General features: G+C 36.9%; 1 protein-coding gene across 1 annotated transcript in view; it reads left to right on the plus strand.

Moving 5' to 3' along the window:
• The window catches only part of LOC129719016 (lysM and putative peptidoglycan-binding domain-containing protein 2), a 64,342-nt gene extending 49,384 nt beyond the window's left edge, over positions 1–14,958 (plus strand). The window contains exons 2-3 of the mRNA XM_055670323.1: positions 11,786–12,013; positions 12,101–14,958. Coding sequence (XP_055526298.1) covers positions 11,786–12,013; positions 12,101–12,775 — 903 coding nt within the window. The 3' untranslated portion in view covers positions 12,776–14,958. The remainder of the gene's footprint in view (positions 1–11,785; positions 12,014–12,100) is intronic.
• Positions 14,959–17,947: the final 2,989 nt, after the last annotated feature.

A 17,947-nucleotide genomic window follows, 5' to 3' on the forward strand; every position in this document is an offset into this window, starting at 1 on the left:
ATTTAATGGAATGAGGAGCCCTCCATCAATAGCCTGAGGATTGGGTGAAAATGAAACCAAACTTCGAAATTCCCTACAGAATATTAGAGATAGTTGGCAACAAGGTGGGCCAACAATTCAAGACGGTTAACCACGCTTCTACACAGACGGTCCATAAAGGAACGGTTCCGCGGGTGCGGGATTCACAGGGCAAGGAATTAGCAAATATTTCCACATAGGAAATTGGCCAACAGTATTTCAGGTGAAAGTATATGCGATAATAAAATGCGCGAATACGTGTCTGAAAAGAAATTACCGACACGCAAATATTTGCATTTCCTGTGATAGCCAGACAGCGCCTAAACTCCTGAATTCTCCTTTTTGCCACTCTCAACTAGTGTGGGAATAGGATGACAGTTTGCTATGAAAAACAAGGTTAACTTATACTGGGTTCCTGGCTATTGTGGAATTGAAGGAGAAGACTGACTTACTAGCCAAACAAGGGTCATCCACTAAATTTGTTGGCTCAGAACCTTTCTGTTGAGTCCCCCGAGCACTCTAAAAGCTAAACTCGATGAATGGGACGCGGATTGCGACAATCGAAAAGATTCCTAGAGCCAAATCGCGGGAAGAGCCTTGTGCTTTTAGGCTAAATAAGAAGAACATTATTAGGTCTGATAACAGAGCACTGTCTGAGTAAGTATCACCTCAAGAAACTAGACAAACTTGATGATGATAAATGTCGCCTTTGTGGCATCGAAAGCGAAACATCAGAATATATACTTTGCGAATGCCGAGTATTAATACAACGCAGATTGCGATCTTCCTTAAGGGACACAAAAAAACCACCCGATAGTTATTTGGAGGGAAAGTCTCGGTGAGATAATAAACTTCATACGAAGTGCGTTGCCTAACTGGGATACATGGACGATGTAGCAAAGACATCAACTCGCCTATTAGTGATGCTCGTATTCACTTAGTTTAAGTTGGGGCATACCGCAATAGATCAAATAATGGTCGCAGTTGTTCAGTCTCCTGAAAGGGGAAAAACCTCATACTAAATTATATCCATTCTTTCAATATAGATTGTTATTATATTGTTTTTATGCTGATAAAAAGTTTTATAACAACAAGGAACTAGGTATTCAAGAATGATGCAACAGTTTGATTGTGACTGTAATTTCATGACCACAATGCGCAATGTAAAATGGAAAATATTATTATAAAAATAATCAAAACATGCAACTATTCGACCGCTGTTTTCAAAGACATTTTTCACATGTTTTTAACACATTTGTTAATTCAATTATTTATTTTTAATTAATTTTAGCATGACAAAAGTGCATGATTATAAAGGATAGGATTATAATATAATCAGATTATTTGTCGATTTACAGCTAATGAACTTTTATTAACTCTTTAGTGCCCAGTGCCGCCTTTAGACGGTCTTTAGTCGAACCTTTAAAAAAGCTTCAAAAAGCTTCAAAAAGATATATATATATATATATATATATATATATATATATATATATATATATATATATATATATATATATATATATATATATATATATATATATATATATATATATATATATATATATATAGTTCAATCGAAACCCGCTTAAGCCTCTAGTGCCCAAATTAATTTTTAGACTGACTTCGAAAAAATCATTTTTAAGCTTTAAGAACATTTTTTATGTTCTTTTTGAAGCTTTTTTAAAGGTTCGACTAAAGACCGTCTAAAGGCGGCACTGGGCACTAAAGAGTTAATAAAAGTTCATTAGCTGTAAATCGACAAATAATCTGATTATATTATAATCCTATCCTTTATAATCATGCACTTTTGTCATGCTAAAATTAATTAAAAATAAATAATTGAATTAACAAATGTGTTAAAAACATGTGAAAAATGTCTTTGAAAACAGCGGTCGAATAGTTGCATGTTTTGATTATTTTTATAATAATATTTTCCATTTTACATTGCGCATTGTGGTCATGAAATTACAGTCACAATCAAACTGTTGCATCATTCTTGAATACCTAGTTCCTTGTTGTTATAAAACTTTTTATCAGCATAAAAACAATATAATAACAATCTATATTGAAAGAATGGATATAATTTAGTATGAGGTTTTTCCCCTTTCAGGAGACTGAACAACTGCGACCATTATTTGATCTATTGCGGTATGCCCCAACTTAAACTAAGTGAATACGAGCATCACTAATTGGCGAGTTGATGTCTTGGCTACATCGTCCATGTATCCCAGTTAGGCAACGCACTTCGTATGAAGTTTATTATCTCACCGGGACTTTCCCTCCAAATAACTATCGGGTGGTTTTTTTGTGTCCCTTAAGGAAGATCGCAATCTGCGTTGTATTAATACTCGGCATTCGCAAAGTATATATTCTGATGTTTCGCTTTCGATGCCACAAAGGCGACATTTATCATCATCAAGTTTGTCTAGTTTCTTGAGGTGATACTTACTCAGACAGTGCTCTGTTATCAGACCTAATAATGTTCTTCTTATTTAGCCTGAAAAGCACAAGGCTCTTCCCGCGATTTGGCTCTAGGAATCTTTTCGATTGTCGCAATCCGCGTCCCATTCATCGAGTTTAGCTTTTAGAGTGCTCGGGGGACTCAACAGAAAGGTTCTGAGCCAACAAATTTAGTGGATGACCCTTGTTTGGCTAGTAAGTCAGTCTTCTCCTTCAATTCCACAATAGCCAGGAACCCAGTATAAGTTAACCTTGTTTTTCATAGCAAACTGTCATCCTATTCCCACACTAGTTGAGAGTGGCAAAAAGGAGAATTCAGGAGTTTAGGCGCTGTCTGGCTATCACAGGAAATGCAAATATTTGCGTGTCGGTAATTTCTTTTCAGACACGTATTCGCGCATTTTATCATCGCATATACTTTCACCTGAAATACTGTTGGCCAATTTCCTATGTGGAAATATTTGCTAATTCCTTGCCCTGTGAATCCCGCACCCGCGAAACCGTTCCTTTATGGACCGTCTGTGTAGAAGCGTGGTTAACCGTCTTGAATTGTGGGCCCACCTTGTTGCCAACTATCTCTAATATTCTGTAGGGAATTTCGAAGTTTGGTTTCATTTTCACCCAATCCTCAGGCTATTGATGGAGGGCTCCTCATTCCATTAAATCGATGCACAAGTCAATCTCTGGATTTCGCCCAGCTTAGCTTGAGTTGATGTTTTAGTGGTTTTGGGCCACCAAAGTAACGAGGCGTAGGTTATTATTGGTATGGTTATTGTTTTAAATATCCAATGTATCATGCTGGGGCCCCAGTGTTTTTCCTAAGGCTCTGCTGGATACCTATAGAATATTTGTAGCTTTGGTGATTGTTTGTTCAATTTGAGTGTTCCAGCTTAGTTTCCGGTCTAGTATGATTTTCAAATATTTGGCTTCAGTGGAAAGCTACATGTTGGTGCCTTCCAGTCGTTATTTAGGAATAATGTATTTCCTTTTTTCGAGTTAAAGGGACAATAGTCGTTTTGGAGGGATTTCACTCAACCCCTCTTACCTGCACCATTGAGTTGTAACATTTAGTGCCGTTTGCATTCTATTAGAAATAACGCAGTCGTTAGGGGAAGTTTACTTAAATCACTATGTTGTCTTCAAAACCAATCACTTCGAAGTCTTTTTCCGATAAGCTTCGAAGAAGATCGTCTACGATTGATGACCACAGCAAGGACGATAATATCTTGCCTTAAGGACATCCTTTTGTAGTTTTTTTTTGTTAGGGGCGTGTCACCGAGTTTAGCAGTTAAATCGCGGTTTATTAGCATAGCTTGAGTCCACTGGATTATGTTCCTGTCTATGCCATGCCTTTCCATGGCTATTTGAATTGAGTTGTGAGACGCGTTATCAAATGCTCCCTTAACATAAAGAAATGTTGCCAGGGAAGTTTCTTCGGTATAATTTTACTTTTCGGATGCTGTTCTCATTTCGCAGAATAACCAGATGTAAAATAAGTAAAATGAACTAGTGATTCGGCATTTTATTTTGAATATTCACCTCCAATGTCGCTGATTTAAACAAACGACAAACTGTTAAAACTAACTCAAAGCTCAGTAAAACACTTGTTTTCTAGAATGGTGAAAACACAATGACCTTTTTATGTCTGGTTCGAGTATTGTATCAAACAGTAACTCCAAATATCACACACACACACAACTTAATGTTTACATTAACATAGCCTAATGCGTCTCCATTAACGCTAGTGGGCAAATGAAGTAATATGCTCGTATGATTTGTGATCGCAAAAAGAGCAGCGAATTAAATCGGAGAATTTACCAGAAAATAACTCCATTTTGAATTTTCAAATTGATGCTCATTATATTATGCCTCGCGGAACCTACGTAGGTTGGAAAATCCTTTTGTACGGAGTGTTATTCACCCGGATTATTAATTCTGTGCATCAAGTTAATTTTAAGTGACCTTAACCCTCTAGCGTTCAAGTTAATTTTTAGACGGACTTCGGTAAAATCACTATGAATCATTATAAACCTTTTTAAGTATTTATTGAAGCATTATAGAGGTTTGACTGAAACCCGTCTAAAGGCGGCACTGGGCACTAGACGGGTAAATTAGTTGAAATTCATTCACTAAATTAATCTCATTTAATCATTGTTGAGCTAAAACTCTGTTTGGAGCATGAGGCAGCGACTCATCAGTTATTTTATTTTTTTTCTATTTCCCATGTACGCGTGAACACTTAACGTCGAAATTTGTCAAAAACAACATTTTTCAAATGAGTTGCAAATGTCAATCCGGATGAGATGTTTGCAAGGATGTGTTTGTGATAACGTGAACTTCTATTCCCCCGGATAATGTATGATCTGATTCCGCGGAATTCGATAACTTTTTTAATATTGAAAACGCTCGACAACACATAACAATCCCTAAGTTCGAAAACTTCTTAGGAATAGTTATAATTTTTATTTTCGGAATTTCTATCAACCGGTTTACTAGCATTGATCATAAAGAACTCATTTGTTGCAAAATATTGATCAATTGTCATTTTGTTGACGCCTGGCACAAGTTGTTACTATATTTTCCAATTTTCTTAAACAAAATTTTAAAAAACCTGCAGATTGTCTATCAGAATTCAAAATCTGATAGATTTCCTGTCAGAGCAGGTGTGCCTCAAGGTTCAGTCTTGGGTCCAGTCCTGTACAACATTTTTACTTCAGATCTTCCTGATTTGCCTTCAGGATGCACAAAGTCATTGTTCTGTGATGATACAAGCATTTCCGTAAAAGGAAAAAGTCTTCGTGTCATATGCAGTCGATTGCAGAAAAGTTTAGATATTTTTCTTCCTACTTGCAAAAGTGGAAAATTTCTCCCAATGCTTCTAAAACTCAAATGATAATTTTTCCCTATAAGACTAGGGCTTCTTTTCTTAAGCCAAACAATAATCACGTTATCAAGATGAATAGGGTTATTTTAAGTTGGTCTGACAAGGTGAAGTACTTGGGACTAATTTACGATATAAAACTTATTTTCAAATAGCACATTGAAAGTATACATTGTATACTATATTGTATATTATACTATACAAGCAAAGTGTATCAAATATACGAGATGTTTATATCCTCTCATTAATAGGAATTCCAAACTTTGTTTAAAGAATAAACTTTTGATTTACAAACAAATTTTTAGACCAGCAATGCTTTATGCTGTACCGATTTGGTCAAGCTGTTGTTTAACAAGAAAGAAAACGCTTCAAAGACTTCAGAATAAAATTCTGAAAATGATTTTGAAGCGTCCTCCTTGGTTTGGTACACTCTAATTACATAGACTTACTGGTGTTGAAACATTAGAAGCTATGTCAAATAAAATTATTAACAATTTTCGACAAAAATCGTTGCAATCCTCAATTGCTACGATAAGCTCTCTTTATAGCCAATAAGTTAGCAATTAAGTTAGTTGTAAGTTTACTTCCCTTTCTTGACAAACCTACTAAATCCCTACGAACGATAAGTCCTAATTGCGAAAGCAAACAAATCCTAACAATTAAAATTACAATTTTTCTAACAGTGTTGAGAAATCACCATTTGTGATTGGACACACATACTCATTATTTACTAATATTTATCATAAATACTTAAACTACTAACAACCCCCCCTTATTAAAAAAAGTAGTTACTATTCGAGTTATTCGCGTTAAAAAAATTTTTGAAGGCTGTTCGCACCTACGTGAACTCTCATATGTAATTGTCAAAATGTGGGTGATGACAAAAGCAAACATATTTCCTTCCTCCTTTTTCGCACACAAAAACCAAACAAATATCAGCAACGCCGTCAACGCGAATAACTGGTTCGATTTCCAAAAAAAAAACCTTAAAATTTGTCAATGTTTACAACGCTCCCAACATATGTAACTACCGTTTAACGTTAATCGCATTTTGGTAAGCATTTACACTAAAGTCGCTTTTTACGCAGGGGATACGTGCCGCGTAAATTCCGGTATCCGCGTAAAAAAACCTGCGTTAATTCTGCAATCCGAGTGAAGATAAACCGAAATCCGAGCAAAAAAAAAATACTGCGTAAATTCCGGAATCCGCGTAAATTTTTTACGCGGATTCCGGAATTTACGAGTTTTTTCACGCGGATTCCGGAATCTACGCGTTATTTTTTTTTTTGTGCCGATTTCGGTTACCCTTCACTCGGAATGCAGAATTAACGCTAGTTTTTTTTACGCGGATTCTGGAATTTACGCGGATCCCGGAATTTACGCGACTTTAGTGAACTCCTCTGTGCGTCGTCCACTGACAGTACTAGCTGATCGTGTTCTTTGATTGTATTTCGCTTTAGGATCCTCCAGGCGTCAGTGTTGATTTCGTTCCGGCTTTCTTTCAGGCCAAGAATCGTTCTGTCATTATATACTGCGATTTTTGGAAAAAATACGGATATGATTTCCAGTTCCGGGATGTTGTTCTCATCAGTGTTCAGCTGTTTCCCAAGGTTTAAGAGTCGATGTGATTATTTTAAGTCAGTCCACTGTATTTGTCCTGGCATCCAAAAATCATGAAGCACGACTTAAACTTCAGATTTCCAAATTGTGGTTTCATTCTCTCTCTTCTCTGTTCCATAACCTTTTCGAGGATGGATTGCTCTATCAGTTCTAGATTTGTTGTGGAGAGTTCATTTCTGGGGTGGTTCATTGGGAGAACCCCTGTCCTAACTGTGTTAGGTTTCGTTGTTAGGTTAGTGTTTCGCTATATGTTGGAGGACAATTAGTTCTGGCGGTTAGTTCTATTGAAGTTCCTGCTGCTCCTGTTTATATTGCATCCAACCTTGTATTAACCGAAAAAATACTATATTTTGTTTAATTAGGGCTATCATTACATATTTAGAGATAATCAATTTTTCCTCAATACTCAACAAATTATTTGTTTGTACAGACTTAAATTAAGTAGGTTTCGTTTGAGCATGGTAAAATCGTTACAATCGTATGGCCCGTTAGTCGTGGTTTTGGGCATCCTCACGGTTGGACCACAAAGCTAGGAGTTGTGCCTTCATTTGATAGTTTTGATAAATTCTCTGGTACCTTGGTATTTGAACCATCATACATAAAGACACTATACTGAATTAAGCACTAATCGACAAGCCAATAGTTGGAAAAATAATCTTAGATATGAACTACACTGTATAGTAAGTGTACAGTGTTTGGTTTTGAAAATTGGCATAATTGATTCCGGCAAGGGTTCTACAAATTCTAACGATAGTAATATTAAGGAACATACGCTAAAGTTTTTGGAGTTAAACCAAATAGGTAAGGTCAACAGGAAACAACTACTGAATATAATTCTATCGCATTCGAGAGACTGGGGAAATCCTTTTAGGAAAATTTGACAATAAAGTAATGTGTACAAATTTCAGCTACTGATAAAATCACTTTTAGAAAATAAATAACAAACTTGTGATATTTTTGGTGTTATTTTTTCAAATAGTAAATCTCAGTTTGTCTGTGATGAAAGTTACCTCAATTTTCAACTACTTATTTTACCTCTGTGTTATGTCGGGTTCCTAAAATACTAGTTCTATTCGCCGCATTATGGAAAACTCCACTGTAAACGCGAAGGTATACACAAAGATCGATCAGTTGGAAACCGCAAGAATAGTAAGCTAAGTTTTACACAAACCCACCATGTGGTTAGGTGAATTCCGTTGAGTCACACTGATGAATTCGTGATCGCATGAATCTGAGCTTGAATCTTTCCGCTAATTGGACGTCATTGTTACCGGTATCAACAGCAGATATATGGTAGCGGAAGCATGCGCGCACGCACACATACGAACACATACGTCACAAAACCGAATCACCCACGTGATTGCTACCTCGAATGAGATAAAAAGAAACATACCTACGATGAAGTGAAAAATGACCAACCAAATAAAATCTGATGAAAGCACACACAACAGTAACGATCGCCGGTAGCCGCATAGTGCTTTGTGCTTTCAAGTGAGACATACGTTTAGTAAGTCATTGGCATCGTGTGCGGTGCTTGTAGCGAGGCATATATATATATATATATATATATATATATATATATATATATATATATATATATATATATATATATATATATATATATATATATATATATATATATATATATATATATATATATATATATATATATATATATATATATATATGTATATATATATATATATATATATATATATATATATATATACGATATATATATATATATATATATATATATATATATATATATATATATATATATATATATATATATATATATATATATATATGTATATATATATATATATATATATATATATATATATATATATATATATATATATATATATATATATATATATATATATATATATATATATATATATATATATATATATTGCACAAAGTCATTGTTCTGCGATGACACAAGCATTTCCGTAAAAGGAAAAAGTCTTCGTGTCATATGCAGTCGATTGCAGAAAAGTTTAGATATTTTTTCTTCCTACTTGCAAAAGTGGAAAATCTCTCCCAATGCTTCTAAAACTCAAATGATAATTTTTCCGCATAAGCCTAAGGCTTCTTTCCTCAAGCCAAACAATATTCACGTTGTCAAGATGAATGGGGTTATATTATGTTGATCTGACAAGGTTAAGTACTTGGGACTAATTTATGATAAAAAACTTATTTTCAAAGAGCACATTGAGAGTATACAAGCCAAGTGCATCAAATATACGGGATGTTTATATCCTCTCGTTAACAGGAATTCTAAACTTTGTTTAAAGAACAAACTTTTGATTTACAAACAAATTTTTAGACCAGCAATGCTTTATGCTGTACCGATCTGGTCAAGTTGCTGTTCAACAAAGAAGAGAGGATTCAGAATAAAATTCTGAAAATGGTTTTGAAGCGTCCTCCTTGGTTTGGTATACTCGAATTACATAAACTTACTGGTGTTGAACCATTAGAAGCTATTTCAAATAAAATTATTAATATTTTCGACAAAAATCGTTGCAATCCTCAATTGCTACGATAAGCTCCCTTTATAGCCAATAAGTTAGCAATTAAGTTAGTTGTAAGTTTACTTCCCCTTTTCTGACAAGTAGGTTTAAATCCCTACGAATGATAAGTCCTAATTGCGAAAGCGAACAAATCCTAACAATTAAAATTACAAATTTCTAACAGTGTTGAGAAGTCACCATTTGTGATTGGACACACATACTCATTATTTACTAATATTTATCATAAATACTTAAGCTACCAACAAATCCCCCCCTTAAAAAAAAAAAAAAGATTGAACTATAGCCTAAGAAGACGTGCCTTAACAAAATTGATTGTTGGAAAAAGGAAGGCCAAAAGTGTGCATGCTAAGTTTTTAGCGATCGTACGAGATAGTTATAAATTCCTCAATCTTATTTATGTTTAATCGAGAAAAATTCGTGTTACGCTCAGTAAATCGATTGCACAATGTGTCACACACCTCGATATTTTCATTTTAGTCATAAGGGCGCGAGAATTCATAATAATAGGCTGTTAGCTTTCCGAAAACATACTTAATGTCGCAAAATTTTCAAAATTCAGTCCATTTTTATTTTACCCAAATTTTCAAAATTCAGTCCATTTTTATTTTACCCAAGAGCACTGAACATAGGGAAACTAAAAAAAATATCCAAATGTTTTCAAAAATAAAGACTCTTGCCTTAGCTGAAACATCATCCAGTTCCACTAGACCACTGGCAAATATAAGTGTGGTAATACGAGTGATTGATGGGAAAGGTCCGTCCCGTTTATCCTGCCAACTTCCGCGAATCATACGTTGCATTTGAACTTGGCACTTGTACGGTACCAAATACGTCAGAATAAACACGCAAGATAAGGCTTTCTGCATCTGCCATGATGTTCACAATATGATAAATCTCGGGAGATGATAAAAAGTAGTGTACAGCAAGCGTGAAATGTAACCAGCTCGTTTTATTTATCAATCGTGCTTCTCAGCTGCATCAGTAAACAGCAGTTTCTTCACACCCACTTTGTTTGCTACATGATTTGGAGTTTCCGATCTAAACGTCAATACAAATTCAGAAACAAAGAAAATAAGAACTGAACCCTTTGTTTTGGTACACTGTCCTCTGTGTACAAAAACTTCAATGGCTAGACGCGTCTACCGGCGGTATATATTCGAACGTGAATTGATAAATTTTGGGTTTAGATAACGCGTATCATCAGTATCTAATCAAATGCGTAGTGCATCGCGCCAGTCGATGAATAATCGCTGTCAATAACTCCAACAGCAATCTGTAACCTGATTGTTTACTGGTACGGTCGAATATGAGCGTCAAGTAGAGATGAGCGATGCTAGTATCGATACTTACGGTATCGATACTAGGGGTCGTGGTATCGAGTATTTTGGCATCGATGTTCACCGTGAGAGATGAGTACCGGTATCGATACTTTCTCAATGATGATTTTTAAAAAAAAAAGGCAGTTCTGATACCGATACTATCGAAGCAACGATAATCCTTCAACCGATACTTCAATACCTGGTATCGAAGTTCATTGAAGTATCGCGATACCAAAGTATCGATACTTTCGTCAGCATCGCCCATCCCTAGCGTCGAGTGCCAGTGCTTTTACCGTTTTGTAGTATGTTTTACCCCAGACTCGCTATGTATAAAGTTTCATCGAGTGCCAGTCACTGTGTGAACGGACTCGACGTTTCGTGGTTGTCGTATTTATGCTGTTTTGATCGATTCTCAACCAAACACCTGACTGATGTTTCACCGAGAAACGTCTGCATTATTATGTTCAGGTTCTCTGCTGTTTTGTGGATACGTGTAAACGTCAAATACAAAAATAGCTTAACGAAAAATTATCACAAAAAGTGTAACCTACCAGAAAGTTTCAGAGAAATTATAAAATTTTGCAGGCAGTAAAAGTGTTGTTTCAGCTCCTTCCTGTATTATAATCTATATTCAGCGGATAGCAATACCACTTTAAAATTATAGCACTGTTATAGTGTTTATTACCAGTCAACTAAGAGTTGTTCTTTTACTAGAAAAAAACATCTGCACTCGGGGAAGGGTAGAAAAATTGCTTCACTTTACCTTCAGACATAAACGTATATAGGCTGTATCTGATAAAGTCGTACGTTGATAAGAGAAAAACCCCAATCAATATCTATTGCTATTGTCATATTCGACCGAGTCAAAAACGGAGCTCAAGGAACTAGCTAATGATTCTTCTTCTTGGTCCCGTTCATCTTCCAATGGTGCATCTTCCTCTCGACAGTTCGTAAAGCTGGTCTCAGACGGTATGGAGGACGAAACGTTTTTCGGCGAGAAGCAATCGATACGGGAATCGGCTCGGGGAGCGCTGAAGAAGTACGGCAGTATTTCCGGCACAGTCAACTGTGGAGGTAGCAACCGATCGCCCGCCCTATGCACCGATGCGCTTATCCGACATGACATCGAAAAAACCGATACCCTGCAGGGTATTGCGTTAAAGTATGAATGCAGTGTGAGTATTCGGGGATGTAACGTCGGTTGTTTTCTATAAAAAAAATCGTTTCAGCATACTAAGCATATGTCTATCTTCTCGTTTTAGATGGAACAAATTCGCCGCATCAATCGTCTTCTACCAACCGACTCAATCTTTTTGCGACCCTTCCTAATGATTCCGGTGGGGAAAGATTCGCCCTACTATCCTCAAGATCCGTCGTCGATTATTCGACCCAGTGCACTCTCAATTCGGTCGGCTACGGTTGCTGGCTGTCCGTCCAGCTCATCTGCCTGTTCCACACCGGTTGCAGATCCAGGAATTAGTGAGGTTAGCGCTATTTCTCCAGAAGAGGAAAGTCGGAAAAACATGGAAGAGTTTCTTGGCAAGATTGATTCCTCGATAGCTTCTTCACGGAAGTATATAGCAGAGTCGCAGAAAAATAGTGAATTCATGTCCAGTCAGAGCGACGATAACATTTTCAGTTCCGGCGCCAGCGTCAACAGCAGTGGCTACTATTCAAAGCCACGGGCATACTCGACGGCTTCCTCGTCGTCATCAATTTCGTCATATCAGCAGTATCATTATCATAATATCACAGGCGCATCGGGCGGGACAGGTGCTAGTTCGTTGTCCCACCATCAGCAGCATCACATTCGACAAAACTCATCAGGAAGTACGGCCTCTGACACGAGTCAGTTAATCGTAATGACCCAAGGCAAGCGGGTTCAAAGTTCACTGCAAAAATTGGAAAAACAACAGGACGAACTGTTTGAGTTGTAGCAGCGGCATCATTCATCTGTCGCCTCCCAATCACCAGCGAAATTCGATCAGCTTGAATTGAAAATGGTCGAATATCACCAGCACGAGCGGTATTTGCTTACTGTCGGATCCAGCAGAGATTGTACCCCTTATCAGACCCATCCATCGTACCGACGGCTGGTAACAACGCTTGGATCGGGCTTCAAATCCAGAGTAAACAGTTTTTTATCACTGTTGACGCGAAATCGGGAACAGTATCAACTGCGCCATCACCGATATCTTCGACAACGGAACGAAATCAGAGAGACAGAAGAATCACCAATTACCAGTCCATTGCGAAGAGCGATTTGCAGAACCAAAACCTAATTTTTGCTTGCTAGCGGTCAAAGACCACCAGCAATGAAAGCGGTGCGGTAAGTGCATAGTTCATTATGGTATGAAAAAAAGAAGAAAGGTTAACAAAATATAATTTAACCACCCGCATCTATACTTAATCCTAACTGATGAGATTCTTTTGGAGCAGCTTGAGAGATCAACACGTTTATTTTTGTTTTGTATTGCTTAATAGAGTGTGATAATCGAAGTATAAGCTTTAAACGATGGTGAAACCAGTACATTATTTGTACTCAACAATCGATTCACGGAGACAGATTTGACTATCCACAAAATGCGAGAGTAGTATCGAAAGGAGGCTTTTCTAACGAGCGCAATTTTCTCTCCTAGTAACTTGAAATGAGTTTTCAAAATTGCCCTGAATTATCGGTGCACAATTTCTGTCATCATCAAGTTCGTATCTCAAAGAATGTGTTGTCCTAAAAGACCCCCGTCAGACATAATAGCACTACGTTATGCTTTACTTTGATTATAAATTTTCCTCAAAAGCTCAGTACCTCCAAAAAATCTGAAATCGCTTGAAACGTAGATAATCAGCTCGCGGAATCAGCATCAAAGTGATACATGTTATTCAATGCCACTTCGCAATCAGTATCGTGCGGAATTCGCGCTCACAGCTTTTTCACTTGCACCTTCGTTTAAAATATTATCCTATAGAGATATAAATATTTAATCAGATTATAAAATTGAAACTGTTGCCTTCAATGTACTACTTTAGAGAAGAGAGTAACCTATTATAAAAAAGCAAAAAATCCCCGCGGTCATATACTATTGCCTAAATTATTGAAATTACTCTGCGAATAGTAATTCTTCGACAGGTTAACATTCTCACATACACACGCACTCAAAGATTGGTGGTTTCCAATTAATCAAACTTATTTTTTATTATTTTTTTATGTATTTTACCAAAGCTAAGTGAAAAATGTTAATTATTATATCTCACAAGCAGTCAGCAATAATAATTACCAACACTATCCAGCCTGTAAGCTGCAATAAATTAGAAAGTGTGCTGAAATGTTTATTTTTTTGTAAATTATTTATTGCCACCCGTTGCTGCTGCAGTTCGTACTCATCTAGGCTAAGCTTAAACAATATACTAACCAACCCAGATTGTGATAATCCTTAATTCCGATGGTGTCGCATTGACGCTTGTTTCAAATCTCTGATCTGAGTATGCTTTTCTAAGATTCTGTACCCTCTCATGTTTATTGCTTCGTCAAACCTGGAACAATGGTGAAATTTGTTGTAGAACCGTTGTATTATCATTAAAGTTTGTTAAATAGTGACACCTAATCGTGATAAAGAGAGGGAAAAAGCAGTAAACATGCAAGTAAAGCAATTAGTTATAACGCAAGCGAAACATACTAAATTTCATCGCATCCTGAAATTAGCGAGAATAAACAATGGATTTAATAACCGCAATTATGATATACAGTAAGTGTAAATACAAAGGAAAAGGACACCAGACCAAACAGGAGCAAAATAGTTATGTATTTGAATTGTGGAAACTATGTTTCAAAAACGCATGTCCAGATGCAGCGAGCAGCGAAAGGAAACGCCTGAAAGGTATGATCTGAATCAACCAAAATTTACCCTTATTATCCTCGAAAAAAAAACTGCAACTATAGATAGTCATCTCTAGAACACTAATAGCAAAGTTTGGGCAAATATGAATTGAGCTAAAATTGTTAGAACTACTCGTGAATGTCAGTGTAAATTTATGTATATATAAATATTTTTAGCGGATGGAGAACCTATAAAAACGTACAGAAATAAATACGATATACGATCATATATAGTGTCATAATAAATGTGAGTTAGGGTAAGATATTGACTCTAAAACAAACGAAATGCGGTGGATTTGTCACGTGGTCGATAACCATCAGTGAAATCCTTTGTCGATTATTACCAAGCTAGTTTTCTAGAGTATCATTTTGGAATAGTCTCTACGCAGCAGGTGAAACAACAGACTTATCTGTTTTTGGATTTCAAGGCAGCGTACGACTCAGTAATGCAAAATAACCTGTGACAGATGATGTTTGAAGTTTCTCATGAAACTATTAGAACTACTTTTACATTTCCATCAAACTTCACTATTCAATATTCGGACGTAAATCCTAATCATACTCTCGTCCGCAGATATGACGTTTTTCAGACGACACGTGGTCAACAGTGGACGCAAAAAGGAGTTGTCTCATGTGCTATAGTTTTCGAGTACAAATACCGTGTAAAAAGCGAAAAATTGACTCGCAATACAAAAAAAAGAAGAGCTTGTGTTTGAGTTAAGCGAAAAGACTGAGGAGAGGAATAAATACCGCGTATTGACTGGACCAACAGGCACTACTCGGAAGTGAGGTTATGGAAGGAGAAGAAAAACCACCGGATCCCGGTGGAAAATCGATAATAAATAAGGAGCGAGAAGTGTTCGAGTATACGATAAAGGACAGTGCTCCATACCGTGTGATGTTTGTCCCACGAGAAAGCAACCGGGAAGTGAAAATAAATAGATACTCGCTCGGATCAAAGCTACGCGCGATGGAAGCATTCAAGAGACACATAGTAGATATGAAAATGTCCAGCAGAAACAAAATTTTTAGTGTTCCTGAACAGCTATCTGCGAGCTAACCAGCTAGTAGAAACGATCAATAAAGAAGGAGTACATACAGCATTTATTCCGAAGCACTTGGTCTGCATAACCGGGGTGATCGCTGGTATCCCAGTAGATATCCCGATCGAACAAATCAAAAACTATCTAGAAAGTGACGTGCCTATCGTGAAGGTTTATCGTCTAAATAGATACGAGGGTAATGAGCGCGTTCCATCCACCAGAGTTTCGATTACATTCAGAGCGAGTCAACTACCGGAAAGCATCAGGCTATTTTGTTGCGTCTCAAGGGTTCGAACCTTTCAACAAAAGGTGGTTCACTGTACCAACTGTTTACGATTTAATCACCGCGGTAAGGACTGCAAGGGAGCAAGAAGATGTGGCCGGTGTACCGAACGGCACGAAACAAACGAAGAATATGAACAGTGTCAACAAACCGTAAAATGTATTCACTGTAAAGCAAATACGCACACGACAGGAAGCGATTCTTGTTCGATCAAGAAAAAAGAATAACAGATCAAAGCGATAATGTCCAAAACCAACTACACATACGTAGAAACAAGAGAAATGGTAGCGACACCAAATACCAACTACTACGAACCTCTCAAAAACCTTCAGGATTTTCCGACGGTGGCAGAAGCAGCTGCTTATAGTAGCAACTTGAATCAGCAATGGCAAAAGACCAATGCTCCACGTGTACCAGTAACAGCAGCGGTAAAAACATATACAGAGAAGAAGCCCAATAACCAACAAAAGAGACGGCGTTCCAATCACAACGAAAACAATCAACAAATGGACAACGAGATGAATTCGTATACAATGGACGAAGAGGCATCCTCGTCAGGAATGTCAAAGAACACGAAACAAGTTAATGGAACAGGATTGAAAAACCCATTCAAAGTGGATGAAAAAGAAAAGTGGAATCGTATGATCGAAGAAGCTGTTAGAAAGGCGGAAATTAGTGCAGGAAACAAATATCAGTCAGCGATAATGAGCTTCTATTCGGAAATTATCGAAGAAGTAAACATGGATGAAGAAGTGGGAGAAAAAATTAAACAATGTGTTAAGAAACATTTCTATCTAAAGCAATCAATAGTGTAATTTGAAAAAAAAAAAAAAAAGCAGCAAGTGTGAATAGTCTAACAAAATATTGCAGTGTAACATACAAAGTGTGAACAAACATAAAGAAGAACTTCAGAGAGTCATGATGGAAGAAGATTATTCCATAGCGTTGCTATCGGAGACGTGGACACAACAAAAGTCAACAATATAGAATGTCGAGTTACCACAGCGTCCTGCAATCCAGAGAAGATGGATACGGGGGCGCAGCTATATACCTGAAAAATTCACTTAATTTCAAACAGATTAATCTACCGGCTTTGACAAGAAACACGCAAGCAGTTGCCGTGCACATACTTAGTGTCGATTTAGTGATTGCTTCCGTATATAGTAGCCCGGCATCGTTTTTCAACGAATTCGAAGATGATATCAACCGTGTTTTTGACGCATTGAAAAGCCACAAAAAAGTGCTCATAGGTGGAGACTGGAATGCTCACCATGCAGAATGGGGAGATGATAAAAATGACCGAGAAGGAAGTATTCTGATGGAGTTAGTTAACGACTACAATTTGCTGATACTGAATGATGGTTCAAACACTTTCATCCCAATTCAGCTAGATAAAAGAGCCACTGCAATAGACATATCTATGTGCTCCCCGGAACTCTACGGGGAAGTTGGATGGCATGTTCTGGACTTCGGAGTTGGCAGTCACCACTTGGGAATCCAGATCACTTTGGATAAAACTACTGGTAAAAACGAACAACGATGGATCTACAACAAAAACCAAATAAAGGAACATCTTGGCAAACTGGACGCGTCAAAAGTGGAAAATGTTAAAGAACTACGCGAACAAGTTGGGAAAGCATGTAAAGCTAGCAGAAAAAGAAATAAGTATACACCAAAATATTGGTAGAGTCCCACTGTAGAAGAAGCTTGGTTAAGAAAACGTGAAACGAGAAAGATATTCAATAGGACGTCTAGTATAGAAAATCTGATAAGGTTTAAGAAAGATGCTGCTATTTTCCAACGTCGAAAAAAAGAAGAAAAACAACGCAAATGGGAGGAGTTTGTAGACCAAATCAATCCCTACGCCAGCTCAAAAGAGCTGTGGACATTGGTAGGAAAAGAAACTGGT

Source organism: Wyeomyia smithii, chromosome 1 (assembly GCF_029784165.1).
Source record: "Wyeomyia smithii strain HCP4-BCI-WySm-NY-G18 chromosome 1, ASM2978416v1, whole genome shotgun sequence".
NCBI lineage: Eukaryota > Metazoa > Arthropoda > Insecta > Diptera > Culicidae > Wyeomyia > Wyeomyia smithii.